Source organism: Helicoverpa zea, chromosome 9 (assembly GCF_022581195.2).
Source record: "Helicoverpa zea isolate HzStark_Cry1AcR chromosome 9, ilHelZeax1.1, whole genome shotgun sequence".
Classification (NCBI taxonomy): Eukaryota; Metazoa; Arthropoda; class Insecta; order Lepidoptera; family Noctuidae; genus Helicoverpa; species Helicoverpa zea.
Genome location: NC_061460.1, coordinates 282,645 through 299,712, shown reverse-complemented (window position 1 = coordinate 299,712; position 17,068 = coordinate 282,645). Strand labels below are relative to the sequence as shown.

Genomic DNA, 17,068 nt, shown 5'->3' with positions numbered 1-17,068 from the left:
TTTGTTTTTTTTTTTACCTCTTTAACGGATGGCACCCCATTCCAATTTCCAGGATTAAATTGGTGAGGTTAAAATAAAAACATTTCGTTGGAGATAATTAAATTTTGTTTATTTTACATTCGTCGTTACACTCCAAGATGATCGCACAGCCTTCGCGTGATGCGGCACATTCTTACAAAATTTTATTTTTTGGTTACACTACTACAGTTTAAAGATTACATTGGAATTACGTTAACTCTAGCTTATCTTAACATTCACTAACTCTATCCAGTACGTCGCAAATCTCAATCAGTAAAATAATATAAAATGGCTAAAAATAATGTAACGTAGCGTCGGTGACGAGCTAGCACCGGCCGCGCTTCACCTGAGTTGGGGCAGCGGCTCTAACTAAATACTTACTAGTAAATATTTTCACAAATAGTTTCCAAAAGGAAGTCATCTACGGTAAAGTGAGCAGGAAAAGTGAACGCATCGGTCGTGTTCCTTAATATTTGACACGTCGGCGGCCTCCCCGCGCCGCGCCACACCCGCGCCACACCCGCGCCTCACCCGCGCCTCACCCGCGCCCGCCGCGCCACACCCGCGCCTCACCCGCGCCACACCCGCGCCTCACCCGCGCCACACCCGCGCCTCACCCGCGCCCGCCGCGCCACACCCGCGCCTCACCCGCGCCTCACCCGCGCCCGCCGCGCCACACCCGCGCCTCACCCGCGCCTCACCCGCGCCCGCCGCGCCACACCCGCGCCTCACCCGCGCCTCACCCGCGCCCGCCGCGCCACACCTGCTGCCCGCGGGGAGCGCAGGCGGCGACGCGGCGGCACTGCGCGATGTGGCGCCCGTGACCCCTACTTATCGCTAGTACTATTGTAAGATAGATAATTATACTAATATGAGAATACCTATACCCTAATTGACTACACACATCCGTGGCCCTGAGCGCGGACGCCGCACTATGGGAAAGCCCCATACAAGGCCGTCTCAAAACCGTTTCACCTGAAAGTCATTGTTATGGAGTAAAACTAATTAATTAATTTAGTCTTATAAATAAGCTTTCTTTTCTATATTTTTTAAATTATTTTTTGCTAACCATAATGTATAAAAAAAAGGCATCAAAGCTAACCCATGTTCAATGATGTGATTTTGGCACAATACATTACTACAATTCAACGCCACATTACTCGAAAGTTTTTGATTTAATGTATAAGTATTATACATTTTTGAAATGCTTATAATCTCCTCATAACGTTTCTTAAATAATATTATGTATAATAAATAAATAAATAAAAATTAACCAATGTAGTTTAAGATGGTATAATTTTCGGGTTACTTTTTTTTTTAATGAGACTTACCCGGTTGCCGCTGTTTGCCGATGTCGAGATATTTGTTGAATTACGATCTTTATACATTAGTTTACACAAGGAGAAAAAAAAAAGTTGCGCATACTTGCGCCTTTTCTGACACGGTGCCAAAACATATCGCGAGATAAAAAAAATATTTTTTTCCAATATGTTTTTACTTCTCACATAATCATCTGTTATCTATTGTGTCAAATTGATAAAATGGTCATTACAGTGATGAGTATTATTAATAGTTATTTGTGGTTTTGATATTGTTTTGACCACCTTATATGATAAAATATGGTCACTTTATCTATTAGGGTCAAGTTAAAAACAGGTTGGTTATGGGAAGAATGCAAATATTAGTTTCTTATCTTTTTGCACATAGCACTATTTAATTGGCCTATAAAAGAAAGGCAAACCCTGAAACATCCACAGTTGTTCGTCAGAAATTCAGTTGCTTTTAAAAAGCAGTTCAAACCTATTTTCAAATATTCACAGAAGTTATCTGATTTGAAAATAATGGGTGAATTTGTTTGTAGTAAACGAGAGTTGTGCAATTTGTTGATAAATGGGAATAATATAGAAGACTACTTGCATGAAAATTTCAATTTGTCACCAGACGATATGGCTACTGTGATCTCCTACATTCAAAGAAACTTGGTGTCTTAATGTAACGAACGCTGGAGAAATGCATCCCGGAAAAGAGAACGCTTTGAAAGTAAGAACGTCGACTGGTTAAATGGTGAATTTCGTGTTCCACTGGAGTGTCGAGTCACAGTTAATGACCCTAATACATCTGGAAGCAGTGCAGGTGGCAGACCATCGAAACCATACGAAGCATCTTCAGAAAAAACAAAGAAACGAAAAAACATGCAATTAATACAAGAGTACGGATTGGAGTGTGTGCTCAATGCATAATACTCAGGAGTTGCGGTCTATGGGTGAGACCGAGGAGGCCACTATTGTTAATATTATACGAACTGCGCCAAAAAATGATAAGAAAAAGTTTCTTAAATTCATAACTGAGAACCCTGAAGACGTTACACCTTTTACAAAGGAAGAAGCACTACGGACATTTATTGACTTAGACCTTAACAAAGAACAGTATGGGAAACTTCGAATTTGTTTGGCGGACAAAAACTGCTCAGTGTTTCCTTCTTATCCAACTTTAGCCGAAGCGAAGAAGATGTGTTACCCACCAGATTCGAGCATAACCATTACTAACATAAGTGCAAAAGTCAATCTGCAGGACTTATTGGATCATACTGTAGCACGTATATTACTAATTGGTTCAGTTTACAAAAACGGTTTAAGACAGTTGAAACTATTCTGCAAATGGGGTTGTGACGGGTCATCAGGGCAAAGTGAATACAAGCAAGTTTTGCCCGAAGAAAGCGATTTCATATCAGATGCGAACCTTTTTATTGCTTCACTTGTACCCATTAAACTCATAGATGTGACAACTAATATCGTTATTTGGAAAAATGAAGCTTGCTCATCCGTAAGATATTGCCGACCTATATTAATAGAATTTGCCAAAGAAACTCCTGAAAAAACCGCGTCTGTTGTGGCTGATATCAAAAATCAAATTAAAAACCTGTCCCTTTCCATGATAAATAAGAATGGTGAAGTAATTGAAATTACTCAAGACCTATTTTTAACCATGATTGATGGTAAAGTAGCACAAGTTTTAACTGAAACTCCTTCGAGCGCTTCTTGTACAATTTGTGGTGCTACTCCTCGGCAAATGAATAACTTAGAGGCAGTTAGGACACGATATGTGAATGAAAGTTCATTTCAATATGGACTGTCAACACTACACGCTTGGATTAGAAGCATGGAGATGATTTTACACATTTCCTATAACTTGTCTTTCCAAAAGTGGTCAGCCACTACACCAGAAAATAAAAAAAACAAAGACGAAAAGAAAAAAGTGGTACAAAAGCGGTTTAGGGAGGAAATGGGACTGCATATCGATAAACCTCGACAAGGCACTGGAAATAGTAATGATGGAAACACAGCTCGGAGATTTTTTCAGAATTACTCTTGCTCTGCAGACATTACAGGTGTAGACGTAGAACTTATAAAACGAATGTACATTATACTACAAACTATGTCATCTGGAATGGCTATTGATTCAAAAAAGTTCGGTGAATACGCATATAGTACCGCCCAACTGTACGTAAATATTTATAATTGGTATTATATGCCTTCCTCCGTACATAAAATACTTATTCACGGAGAAAAAATCATTGAGTACTATGCTATTTTACCTATCGGACAATTGTCCAAAGACGCTCAAGAATCCCGCAACAAGGATTACAAAAAGTTTAGACTTCATCATTCTAGAAAGTGTTCAAGAGCGGCTACCAATACAGACGTTTTCCATACCTTATTGTACACTTCTGATCCATATATATCAAGTTTGAGAAATACCTCAGAAACAATATCGAAAGAACTTTTCGATGAAGCCAAGTCCCTTCTTGCTGTCAACAAAAATCTGTAGGAGCTTGTTGAATTTTGTATATTATTGTTTTCTCGTTAGACACTGTTTATACAATGATATTTAATTCTATTTAATGTAAGTAAATTACAAAAATAAAATATATTTTTTCTTATAAATGCATGTATTTTTTAAAAGTTTTATTTTTTAAATAAATTAATAAACATAATTTTTTAAATTATTATTTTTTTATTAAACCTTGTACTTTCAAGTATATGTGTGCAAAATTACAGATCATTTAGTTTTGAAATAACTGAGATACGGAGTTTTGAGACGAAACATACGCGATTTTCCCATAGTGCGCCGGGCACAGCCCCGGGGGCCGGAGCCGGCAGCTCAGCGCCGGGGCCGGGGCCGGCAGCTCAGCACCGGGGCCGGGGCCGGCAGCCCGGCACCGGAGCCCGAGGCCGGCAGCTCGACACCCGGGCGACACATATTTGGTATCACACACGCACGCTCCCACTCGCCATGCACACAATAAACGGCACTTACGAACGATATGACACGAAAGGTTTACACGAATCAACTATTTGAACGTCTCGTACTCCAACCTTACAAAATAAAATATAAATGTCCAATAATCACAAAATTATACTAAATAGGATAATAATGCTAGCACTAGATTTACGAACAGAGTATATGTCGGACAATTTATACGTTGCCCGAACTTAGACGTACATGTGAATAGAAAATTGTTCGTAAATATGAACTAACACAGAAAATGTAAATGAACTAAAAAGTCGCCCAGGTATACAGTAAGGCGACATAATATACGTGTCGACTAGCGCAATAGTTTGGCACGTCGGGGACGCGACTCGGTACGCTAACGAGTGTACAATTGTTTACTTAACATATCAATTTAAATATAAATGCATTAGAATCTCGCCAACGTGATGTGTACGTGTGAACTTAACCCTAGCGTCGCCGACACAGCACTGTCGCGACTACACCGACATTTGTTTTCACATACGATCACTTTGGGACACCTACAGTAAGAGTAGGAAAATGAGAGAACCAAACTTACATACCTACATAATAATACGTAAATCCTAACTTAAATTGAATCTCTTAGATTTCAAACTCAAATACATTTTGTGCGGTCAACGTGATCCGCGTTCAACAACACATGTAAAGATTATAATTCTGTAAATCATTAAAGCCAACACGACCCTGAGATCGCTATCAACGTATTCTACGAATAATCTTGAGCCGACAGTATAATGTGGGAGTGTGACTGAGCGGAGCCGACACTCGCACGTGCAGTGTCGACACTCGCACGTGCAGTGTCGACACTCGCACGTGCAGTGCCGACACTCGCACGTCTCTATACATATACTATTTACATTGCAGACTAAAACTTTACGTTACAATAGTACTTTGATTACAACTACGGCGTATCAATAAAGTTGTTCATCACAAGTTGTTGGCAGGGTTGCATTACATTATGCCTTCATTACATTATGAGAATGTTCTACGCGTTCTCCCATATAATAGAAGCTACAGTAGTGAATGGCAACCCTATCGTTGGCAGGCAGTGTGTACGTATGTCACATACTTCGTGAATCACAATTCAGCGCTCTTGAGCGGCAGTATACAATACTTGTTCAAACTTGAGTTTGCACTTAATTTATCACTATTACATGAATCATTCTTGTATTTAAAATAGAGTAATTTTCCCGCAACGCGTTACTACGTACGCAACAGTAACCTCGGACAGAATAGTGTAGTCATCACTGTATATAAGGTTTCATTTAAACTTGATCATCTCCGTCAAATATAGATCGGTTACGTGTGACTGCCAGTGACGGCTGCAGCATTCTGTTCAAAATTGTCTGCTGTGTGTTGTTCCTTCACGTGTGGAGATGTGTGCGGGGGGGGGGACGCCTCAGTACTTCAGCAGGTCTTCGTCGAGTTCCGTGAGCGCCAGTTTACTGTCTATCGCTGGAAACGCAAACAACTGCATTACTATTCATTTATAACATTATTATTAACACGCAACCACATGTAAAAAAAGACAAGAAAAATACAAAACGTGTTATAAAACCCGATGATTTGCAGATGGTGAAACGTGTTTACCCTTACCGCATGTTTCTGTTTAAATGTAATGAAATATTTAGATAACTTCACAGACTTAGCTTACAATGAACCAAATCAATCCACAGCAATCGACTAGTGTCAATATGAGTCGATATCCAATATCAAGATCACACAACATGTGAGCAAACCTGCAATAATATAATCTCTACCCCACATGAGACACCGCACAACCATGTAATACCTGGTCGCTCCGGCAAATACTTCGCGGAGGTTTTCCTTCGAGCTTAACCCGTACTGGCGACCACTAGCGACAATTACATTGACACACAAGATATAAGTATGGCCATGACTTCACCACTCGAGACCTACGGGATGAACCCGGTAGCTCTTGTCACCTTACCAGCTGTCACCCAGGTGAAAAACTGCATTTAGCTGTCGGAAAATGTGATTCTGGCAAATGACATGAACAACTAGCCTACTGCGAAGTCCAATGCGGACTCGACACACATCACACACACGGGCAGTGAACGTCGGCAAGCAATGAGCAGCGCGTGGCATGACATTCGCACTACCTCGCTCGGCCGCCGAGGTACTGCGCCCAGCTCCAGCCGGTGCCCTGCGCGGCCCACTCGCCGCCGCTGCGCCGCCGCGGCTCCGGGAACACTGGCGCGCTGGGACTTACAGTCAAAATATCGTTATTTTCTTGATCAACTGCTCTCATTCTATTGCAGATGAAGGAAGACTAGGACGAAAAGTTCATTTTAACACAACTAACTGAATGTTATATGATCATACTCAAAAAGATGATGTGATAGTGCAGTTAGCCAAGTAATCCATTGGTCTGAATAACCTCGCATTCACGACGAAAATGTGGGACACCATGGTCAAATGAGAGAGCACAACAACACAGGGTGTATAATAATACCTAGCGGCTAAATACTCTGCCCAACTAGTGACGGGCTCGCGCGGCGCGGACGGAGCGGCTCGCTGCTCCGCGCGGGGGGGGAACATTGGACGACTCAGGGAACTCTCGCTGAACATAAAAAATTTAATCTGTTTATAGTTCGGCCATTCAGAGAATGCGTTCCTGACACGTCGCGATTGAACTGACGACGTAACTTTGCAATGGCGTTGCAGTTACGATAAAAATATTTTTGCTGGTTGTTTACCGTTTTAACAATTGAGGAGCATTAAAACAACATTATTATATCAATAATCAATGAATGTTATTACGTCGTCAGTTCAATCGCGACGTGTCAGGAACGCATTCTCTGAATGGCCGAACTATAGTAGGTACCTAACCATCTCCCACCAACCAACCCCCAAAATTACAATGTGTATAAGCCCAAGGCTGTTTGTGATTTAAGCATGTAGCTTGTCAATAGGCCAAACGTTATGAAGGTCGTCTTCAGTCAATGCCCAATATGCCAGGCTAAAAGCGATGATTCAGGCCGAAAACCAACATTATGGAAATAAATCTTCTGAACTGTGCAGTCACAGAACTTGCAACGAGCTGACTTACTGCCCCTCATCGGAAACGTTCAAGTTGGCACTGACGACAAATAATGACTGCAACAAATTTCTGTAAGACATCACTAATGAGGCAATATCGCAGGTGTGGACCAAACATCGATAATAATCGCAAGCACACTACTATACCTAGCTGCCAAGTACTGCGCCCAACTGGTCGCGGGTTCCTTGCTCGGCGGCGGAGGTACGTCCTCCATACTAAACGCTCTTCTGAGTCTAGGGGCACCCGAACTAAAATATATAGGTATTTGTAACATTTATGAATATAACATGTATCGAACAGAAAGCGACGCGGACGGCACTATCACACAGTAGTACCTAGCTCCCAGATACTCCGCCCAGCTGCCGGTCGGGGGCTTCGGCGTCAACTGCACAGCTGTCATGTCGTCTCTCGAGCTCACTCTCACAGGACTTTTTGCGAAATAAATAAAAATACTGTTTGAGTCTAACCACAAAATACTTGTTTCCCAACATTGGACATTCACAAGCGAAATGAGACACCCATGACGTTATGTACATAAATTAAATAAATATTGCACCTGGCATAAAACTGCAAAACCATAAACCTTTTTCATGGAAAATACTAAACGATGAACTCGATTAGGCTGACAACACTACTTCAGAATATCGCATAAATGATGATAACCAGGACAGTCCAAATAAAATGATATTGATGACAATCGTAAGCCGGTTCAAAGAATAAGGCTAGTGAGTGGTGCTCACACTAGCGGCGATACTACCTATCGGGCAAGTAGTCCGCCCGGCCGCGGCCGCCCGCGCCCGCCGAGCGACGCCGTCTGCGCACACGCCATACTTCACTACCTTACACTTCACCCATCATGGGGCTAACGCTGGATTCTCAACACATTTCAACTATTATTCAAATTATTAACAAACTAACTAACCCAGAACTAAAGAGAGATTGAATCTTTTTTCTTTTTTTTCCCTACTTTATTTTAGTACTAGCTTCTGCCAGCGGTTTCACCCGCATCCCGTGGGAACTACTTCCCGTACCGGGATAAAAAGTAGCCTTCCTCGATAAATAGGCTATCTGACACTGAAAGAAATTTTCAAATCGGACCAGTAGTTCCTGAGATTAGCGCGTTCAAACAAACTCTTCAGCTTTATAATATTAGTACAGATTGCATGTCCGACTTGGATAGACTGTTGATCTAATCTATTGTATTAAATAAATATCAACATGTACACAGTTATGCAATAAATTAATCTTTATCTTTAATGTGGAAATACGCGGGGCATTAAGTACATATAATTCAGTACCTTTAAACTGCAATGAAACCCAATTGTTAATAGTGTTAAAACTTGTATCAAGGCTTTGGTGTAAGTATTAGTGTATCGGTGTAGGGAGTGTTGCGTGAATACTCACTTTGGTCCGGGATAGTAGTATGGAGGGGGTCGCTCGTACTCAGTAGAGCCGAGGTAGCGGGGAGGTCCTTCTTCCCAGTGCCTGCAACACACCACCACACCCTCATTTAGTGCACTCACACCACCACTGTGCTCGTGCGCTCATCATACACCCTACTATTATTTAATAAATTAGTGATGTTGAAGACGTTTACACGTGACCAGTGATGTAAACGTCGTGTTTGGAAGTATTTCTATGAATGCGTGCGCAGTGAGTGACGTCACAGCTCAAGTCAAAGAACTCACAGGTATTGGCGATTGTTCAGTAACAGTAACTTGATCACGTCGAACCTTAGACATAAATTGGACGGGTCAAATATAGCCGTTTTATTTATTTATGTAAGGAAATAGATTAGGTCAGAATTTATTGTTTTGTTATTGAATTTTGATTATAGATTTTTTGGGAATAGAATGATGCGGTCATGGGGTCTCGGCGGCGGGTACGTACTTTGGCGCCATATCATTATATCTGCGCGCGTGGTAGTGGTCAGCGGGCGGCGCCAGGGCGGCGGCGCGCGGCGCGGGCGGCGCGGCGGCGGGCGCGCGCGCGCGGGCGCGGGGCGACGCGCGCCCGTCGCGGGGCTCCCGCGCCGACCGCTTCTCCACCTTGTAGGCGCTGCGACAGTACACGCCACGTTATACACTCTGCTCCGCGATCTTCGACACTCAGAAAGCCTACGCACCTACTCAATTGAAAACTTCAAAAATTCTATATTTTTAAATAAATTAATTTTAACGCAAGCATTTAAGAAAAAAAATTATGAAGTTACTCTGTAAAATATTAACTCTTGGACAATGAATATTGTATTTAAAAAATATATAAAAAAGAATTTATCATAGTCCGCGCGGAACTAGTTGGCCGCGACTTAGGTATGTGAGCGGTGGGGCGGAGAGGCGACGACACTTGCTGTCATTACTCAGTTAGGTGCCGTACTTCGTGATGGCAACACACGTTGAGAGTTCCGGCTAGTTGACACAAAACGCACATGAGATTGCAATAGCGAGATGAGTCCGCCGATAAAAAGACAATCGAAGGAAATAATATTTAAAGAGCATAGGTACGTTTTTTGTAAAAAAACCGAACCGGAAAGCCGATGTGAATACAGAAAGTGTATGAAATTATCTATTTTTGATTTATTTTACTATTAATTACACTATAATTAGATAGGTATAGTAAAAACATTTTTAATTGAAAAGAGAGTTTAATTGTTCTTTATTTATTATTTTCATTTATTAAACGCGATATCTCGAGATTGGTCATAAAGTCATAACTGTCTAATCTCATGTGCGATGCGAGCAGATGTCAACCCTCCTCTCACCCTTGTCGCCACCTAAGGCGCGGCCAACTACTTCCGCGCGCACTATAACTGTGAATACTAAAAGTGAAACTTAAAAATATTAGTAGAATACGACAATTAAGACACGAGCGAAGCACACCACTATCTACAGTAGAAGGCACACGAGCATCAGGCATGCGACAGTTACATTACAACGGAAGAGCTGCACACACACACGTACCAATCACGTTATAGGTACATCCAGAATTAGAGCTCAGTGTAAACATGCAAGTCATATTAGTTATTGACAATCCATAACAAGGTCAACTGAAAAACTAAAAAAGTATCAAAACTTACCAAACCTTGTTAGCCTACGATGCACCAAAAAATATACGAATTTCAAATCGTGGCGATAACTCCGTGAATCCAAAGACAACTCGGCAAGCCAACAAGACGGACGATTGTAGAACTTTTTACATGACTACTAATGTTTATATCTTTTGGCGCATCGTAGTCTGTACAGTTTTCCTACAACTCTTGTTACATTCATCATAGATTTTGATCGAATATTAAATATAAAGTACGAATACATGCAACACCTCAGGTACCATCTAGTTATAAGGGATGCATCGTTTTCAGTTCCAACTAGCGAAATAAAGTATAGCTATAAAAAACACTTCGACATTACGAATTCGGAAATCAAATCAGCAAAACATGTCTTAGTGAGGGTAGGGAGAAAATACCAAGTTGATGTAAACGCTAGCGGTAATACAAGCGACGTTACCGCAGCGCGGCGCCGCCTCGCCGCCGCCGCGCACACACCGCACACGCAGCCTACGTGTAATTAACTAAATACCCTACTAAACCACATCCATATCATTACTTATTATTGGTATACTTTTTCATCTTAACCTACAAAACTGCGATTATGGTAGATATAAATGTAAAAACATCGATATGTCGATAACAAAGTACAACCTTACATACTATTATATTATACACGTATAGATAATGCTTATGAGTTGATATATTCGTTATGAAAATGAGTATTGTTTAGAGCTGACACGACGACCCTCACTACACTAGGCACATTCGCGATATGTTTGGTAATACCTCTGTGTGTATTTTTAAAGTTGTTTAGTGTAGTGAGCGTGGTTGGCAGCTAGGGAGTACACAGTATGTACTGTTACATTACAATAAAACTACGTCAATTCACTGCAGTGCGCACATTCCCATTAGTTCGTATTAATGAATATTTAATGGATTATTATGTCGATTAATGATTATAACTTGAAATTCGTGACTAACATCAATATCAAATATAAACAGGTAAACGTTATCTAAATGCAATATTTAATACAACATTTACTTATCAAACGCTACTTGTTAAAATGCATAAAAATTGGAATACCTTAATAGTTGCAACTAATTTAAGGTAATTTTAAAAAGTATGTAATATTTTTATAAAAAAATTGCCTTTTTAAAAAGCGTATAGAGTAAAATGCTAGAGAGTTATAGAGCTGAGTATATGTCGCTCGTAGTAGCGCGGGCGAGCGCTCTGTACCGCTACAGTAAGCTCGTATCAAAACTATGTCGCCGCCGCGCTACGCTACATGTAAATAGAGATCAGTGTACTTGTACCTGCGTTGCGATAGTGTACGGGGCTCATGTGCCCGACCAACCTTGCTTAATCATAATTCAGCTATATTTCAGCCACTCACTGCAAACTTATGCATGGTATTTTCCTAGGCTTCAACAGGGTTCTCAGTTTGACCTGTATGTAAGTACCTGTGTTTGTGCGGAATTATCTAACGTTATACTGAACCGATTTTGTTTCCGATTCAGCATTGTATGATTGTATGTAATGCCTTTCTTGAGTTATCAATAGTGTAACTAACACTACGTTCTTCAAAATAAATGTATTTTGTAAGAAAAATATATTATAAAAGGACATGGTATTGAGTACAATAGACGGCATAAGTAAGTTGGTCGCACACAGGCAGTGGGCGAGGCAGAAGCGGTTGTATACTTAGCAAATGGACGTACTCGTTTGTAACGATCAAGCGAAGCCTAGCTATGCTACGTTTACCGATATATAGGACTGATATCAATTACTAGTACATACAGTACAATGGACAGCTCAAATTACTGTTAGCCTTATCATTTATGATACCTTACAATTCACAAATTTTGAAAATTAAATTTAATGATTACGTTATATTAAATTGTACTCCAAGAACCAACGACATCCGAAAGATAAACAATAAAACTTTTATAAAAATTGGTAACTGCGGAAGACAAATCGAATATTTTAACAACTACTCAAAATTGGTCGTATTCGATCGTTCATGAGTCAAATTAACCCTTCGGGTTCGATGTAAAGGATTCTATTTAAAAAACTAATATAATTTAGAAATCACCACGACTACACGTATGTGTGTAGTTACGTGTTCACATGAATACTGCATAGTCGTGTCAACACAACAATGACATAATAACAGTCGTGACTACAGTGTTGCCCTGCAATGGTACTGCACCACTTTACAGGTACCTATTGGTGCAAAAAGTGCATTCTGTATCGTAGGACAGTGTCAAGTAAACGGTTTATGGAGTGGTGGAACGCGAGGTGTGCGCGCGGAGTGTGCGCGGCTACTCGGCGTCGTGGATGCCGGACTCCGCGTCCTCGTCCTTGGCGGGCAGGCGCTCGCGCAGGTCGTGCAGCAGCGCGGCGGGCGGCAGCAGCTGGCACACCACGTCGTCGCCCGCCAGCAGCACGCGCGTGGCGCCGGGCTCGGGCGGCGCGGACGGGGCGGCTCGCCCGCGCCACTCCGCGATCTTGCCCTCGATGTCCAGCGTGCTGCGCTTGGAGCCGCTGCGCGAGTGCCGCGATGCGCGGAGCCACAATATTTTACCGCCAGATAAACCGACATGTAACAACATCGTGCAACGCTACATATGCCATCCTCTACTTCATCGTCATCCATTACGCGACGATATGATCAGTGAACCCTTAACTCGAGTCTGTCTACCGGTGTCCGGTACGTTCGACGGACGCCTCGTAACCGCGGTATGATCCGGTCGTCGATAAAATAACATGAACTGAATGAAATGAACTGAAACAACTGAACATAACTAACAGACTGTGTCGGCCGGGTCGTGCGGGACTGGATTACGTGCGGTCAAATATTAGTATTCTTCTCATTCACATGCACTGTTATCACATGCTGATTAACAAACTGTATCTTATATACTATTTATTAGGATTTTTTTCTTTCACCAGTATATAAGTATTGTTTAGAGTCAATTTGTTACAATAGGTACATAGAAATACACACAAATAGAATAAGAACCGAAAATAAGAAGCTATAGGTAGCATGCATGGGAGCGTACCAGCGCAGCTAAGCAAGCGCAACACTGCGGCCGGTGGGGCAAGCGCATGCGGGGCTATGTGGGGCGGGCGGGGCGGGGGCGGGGCGGGGGCGGGGCTAGGGGTGTCGGGCACTTACTTGGCAAGGGGTACGTTATCGCGGTCCGCGTACGCGTCATACAAATATTCGCTGCAACAGACAACAGACAGTCAGTGGGCGGACACCGACACTCGCGCCTCGCCACACAACACGCGGGACTGCACAGCCTGCCCGACTACTGGGGCACCTACTACTCCTACCTAATACTCTAAATACTTCAACCTTTATTATCTTAACACTCATCAGTGTCTAACTTAGTACTACGACATGATAGGTTCAATATAATCTATTGATATGATATAACAGTAGAATTGCAAGTTATTAACTACGTTCTTTACCTAATTTTGTGATGTAGGGTGTGACTGGATGATAGAACTCAAATGAAAGTAAATAAACCGAAACTAACAAAATGAAGTAGCATCAGTATGCAGAGGATCATGCCCTGTCGTCGCGTTCTCTATCTAGCACTCTACCATACACTCAGACTGCATGCTCATTATGTTCAACGTTCCGTAGCGGATACTGGTCCTGCTCACGTGTCGTTGCTAACTTTACTTCACTCATAGCTCCACTAAGTGCTCACGAGTGAGGTTTAGACGAGAGGCGTCGCCTGCACTACTGCGCCTCCCCGGCGTATCCTAGTGTCCCGACACTAAACTAGACAACCAATATGTACAACATTGCAAATAAAAGTGAACTCTACACGTTTCCAATACAGCGCGGGTTACATTCCAGCGATACACAGGAGCAACCCGCGAGCAAGCCACGAATGCGATAGCAATGCATGCCTACCTCCAGCTACTCATACGGACTCCTGCTCATAGCATACAACAGTGACACGACGGGGGTACAACGCAGTCGCGCTGCTCATTACTACATACATTTTGTAAATATTTTTAAATGGTGACTGATGTAATTTGATAAACATTGAATGTGAAAGGAGGACTAAAACGTAGTAGTAATGAGTAGCGCGGGGCTTGTGGCGGGAAGAGCAGTCGCGTTACCGTGCGGGGCGCTGCGTCACCGGCGCCGCGCGGTGCACATCGGCTCATACGCGCTGCCGACAAGCGTCACGATACACTCACAGGCCTAACGCTCTCTGGGGACGCCCACATTGTCCACCAAATGTACTTGGGGACGTAGGGCGGTCGATAGGGACAAATTTTGCACAAATTTACCGGTTTATTCTATACTGGATGGCGGTGAAGTGAACAAACCAACATAAAAAACATAATCCAAAAACAAACTACGGAATACGGATATAATTATGTAACGATTACGATTATAAATATGTAATATTTGCCTAATTCATAAGTTATCGGGCTCTGTAATAATGATGTGTTTCATATAGATATTGGTGTAGCAACACTTGTTACAGTGAGTACGACGCAGCGATAGCTCTTCGACCGCAGCACCTGTCGAGCGACTACACTCGAACTATTTTGTTGAACTATCAAAAATATTACTGTTAAACTCGCTCGTCAAGAAATAAGAACCACTTTTGCTGGCGGTAAAAAATATAATAAATAAAGGTAATCAAAACTGGATCGTGCCGAGCAGGAAGTAAAATATGATTAAAGTGAGTAAATTAACAGTTCTTAAGGTAAAACTTGTCGATCCAATGTCAATTATAGGGGATCAAAAAGTTGGCCAAAGTAAAGGTTCATATTATAAAGATCTACAGGCGCCCGGCGGTACCGGCGCCACACTACAGTACGGGAACATGGGGGGTGCACAACAAACCCAAACGTAACGACACACTAACAAACTCAGTCAAAATAAAAACTCAATGTTAACACAGCTGTCAAACAAAACAACAAAAGTAACGTGAAATTAGTCAGGTGAACATAAACAACTGAGAGGTAGAGCGGCGCGGGTGACGTCACGCGGCGGCGACGTCACGCGGCGGTGACGTCACGCGGCGGCGACGTCACGCGGCGGTGACGTCACGCGCGCCGCTCCGGATGACGATGGACGATGGATGTGGCAGACGCAACACCACATTGTACTCACAATGATCTACTCTCCACTTTACTCTCACTACTCTTGCAAATATCATCAAGTCCTCTGAACTAAATTCGATTGTGATTACAATGTGCATCGGTAACATTATCCTAATCATTTCTTCCAGATCTGTCTGTTATACAAAATTATGGAAATTAAAAAAAATTGCCAGAGAGGCGACAGGTTGCTGCATTTTGTACGACAGACGAGTTTAGCGAGCACATCTGTACTGTTAATGTAGTGCTCACCTTCTTGACATATTATTTTGAAACTTATTAATGGCATTGTAACTTAATTGGACTTCCCGCACACGACATCTTAATGAACGCACTTTGCTTAAAGTACCGTTATGAAATGACATTTGATAAACAAAACGTTACCAGTATAAACAGTTGAATGAAGTTACAGTGCCGTGTAGTAAACACGTTGTGTGCGGGAGACACAACATCTCAACAGTCGCATCTGCATGAATGACGTGACACGACGCGGTAACAACGACAGACAAACAGAGACTGACAGGATGTCCTGACTGCAGATCGTTGAGTCTCTTACTAACACAAACATGTTCATTCTTTATTCGATTCATTCATGGAGATGATTTGTTGAGATTGAAATTGAAACACAGAGAATCAACAGTCAACACGTTAATTCTTTGCCCGACTCAATCATTTAGGTACGTGATGCATTTACTTATGATTTGATTTGACTTATCGCATGTTTTACTCTGCGTTTGGTTTTAAATGCTAATCCACATAATAAAGTGGATATCCCGTAGGATTATTTGAAGTCAAAGGCTGCAGAATATTGTAAAGGTTTGCATATTCTGGGCTGTATATTCGGATATGTATTCAAGTTGTATCAACTCGCTGGACAATGACGTGAACATAAAGTCGGCGTCGGCATGATTGAGCGCGGCAGTGAGCGGATGTGCGGACGGGCGGTACTCACGCCTCGACGAGCGGGCCGGGGTAGGCGTCGGCGTGCAGGTACAGCCGCGCCAGCCGCGCCGCCACCAGCAGCAGCGGCGCCAGCAGCACCACGCACCACGCCAGCGACATCCAGTAGCCGTTCTGTTCACCACCAACACCACACCTTTAACTTAATACTATTCGCTGCGGCTCACACTTCGTGATACCAAAATAGAAACGACGTCTCAGAGACCTTCCGATACTTTTGAATATTTATGCTAAATGCAGTAAGTTCTTGACTTAGATTGTCGTCTACATTTATTTAATGGTAAATGAGATTTATAGGAAGTGTAATTAGCGGGATAATTATAGTGGTGTTACGCACGACGGGCATGAGTATCTTCCTGCAGGCGGCGTCGCGCGTGGCGTTGAAGGCGTTGGACAGCGGGCCGCAGCGCCCCACCGAGTCCCGCGCCGCCGCCGCCAGCCGCTGCACGTACTGCTCCAGCCGCAGCGCCACCGCGTCCGCCAGCCCCGCCGTCATCTGCCGCCACACTCGCGCGTTAGCTGTACCCAC

At 42.7% G+C, this 17,068-nt stretch overlaps 1 protein-coding gene across 5 annotated transcripts in view; it reads right to left on the bottom strand.

Annotated features, from left to right (window-relative positions):
- Positions 1–5,340: 5,340 nt before the first annotated feature.
- Positions 5,341–17,068, bottom strand: part of LOC124632890 (prominin-like protein) — a 61,767-nt gene continuing 50,039 nt past the window's right edge. The window contains exons 14-23 of one of the 5 annotated variants that reach the window (XM_047167882.1): positions 16,877–17,035; positions 16,532–16,653; positions 13,619–13,669; positions 9,284–9,451; positions 8,798–8,878; positions 7,729–7,821; positions 7,540–7,641; positions 6,806–6,913; positions 6,453–6,557; positions 5,341–5,784 (exon numbers count right to left, since the gene is read on the bottom strand). In XM_047167882.1, coding sequence (XP_047023838.1) covers positions 5,772–5,784; positions 6,453–6,557; positions 6,806–6,913; positions 7,540–7,641; positions 7,729–7,821; positions 8,798–8,878; positions 9,284–9,451; positions 13,619–13,669; positions 16,532–16,653; positions 16,877–17,035 — 1,002 coding nt within the window. In that variant the 3' untranslated portion in view covers positions 5,341–5,771. Of the gene's footprint in view, positions 5,785–6,452; positions 6,914–7,539; positions 7,642–7,728; positions 7,822–8,150; positions 8,208–8,797; positions 8,879–9,283; positions 9,452–13,618; positions 13,670–16,531; positions 16,654–16,876; positions 17,036–17,068 lie in introns of those variants that run through there. The other 4 variants (XM_047167884.1, XM_047167883.1, XM_047167886.1 and 1 more) reach the window with 4 other exon arrangements.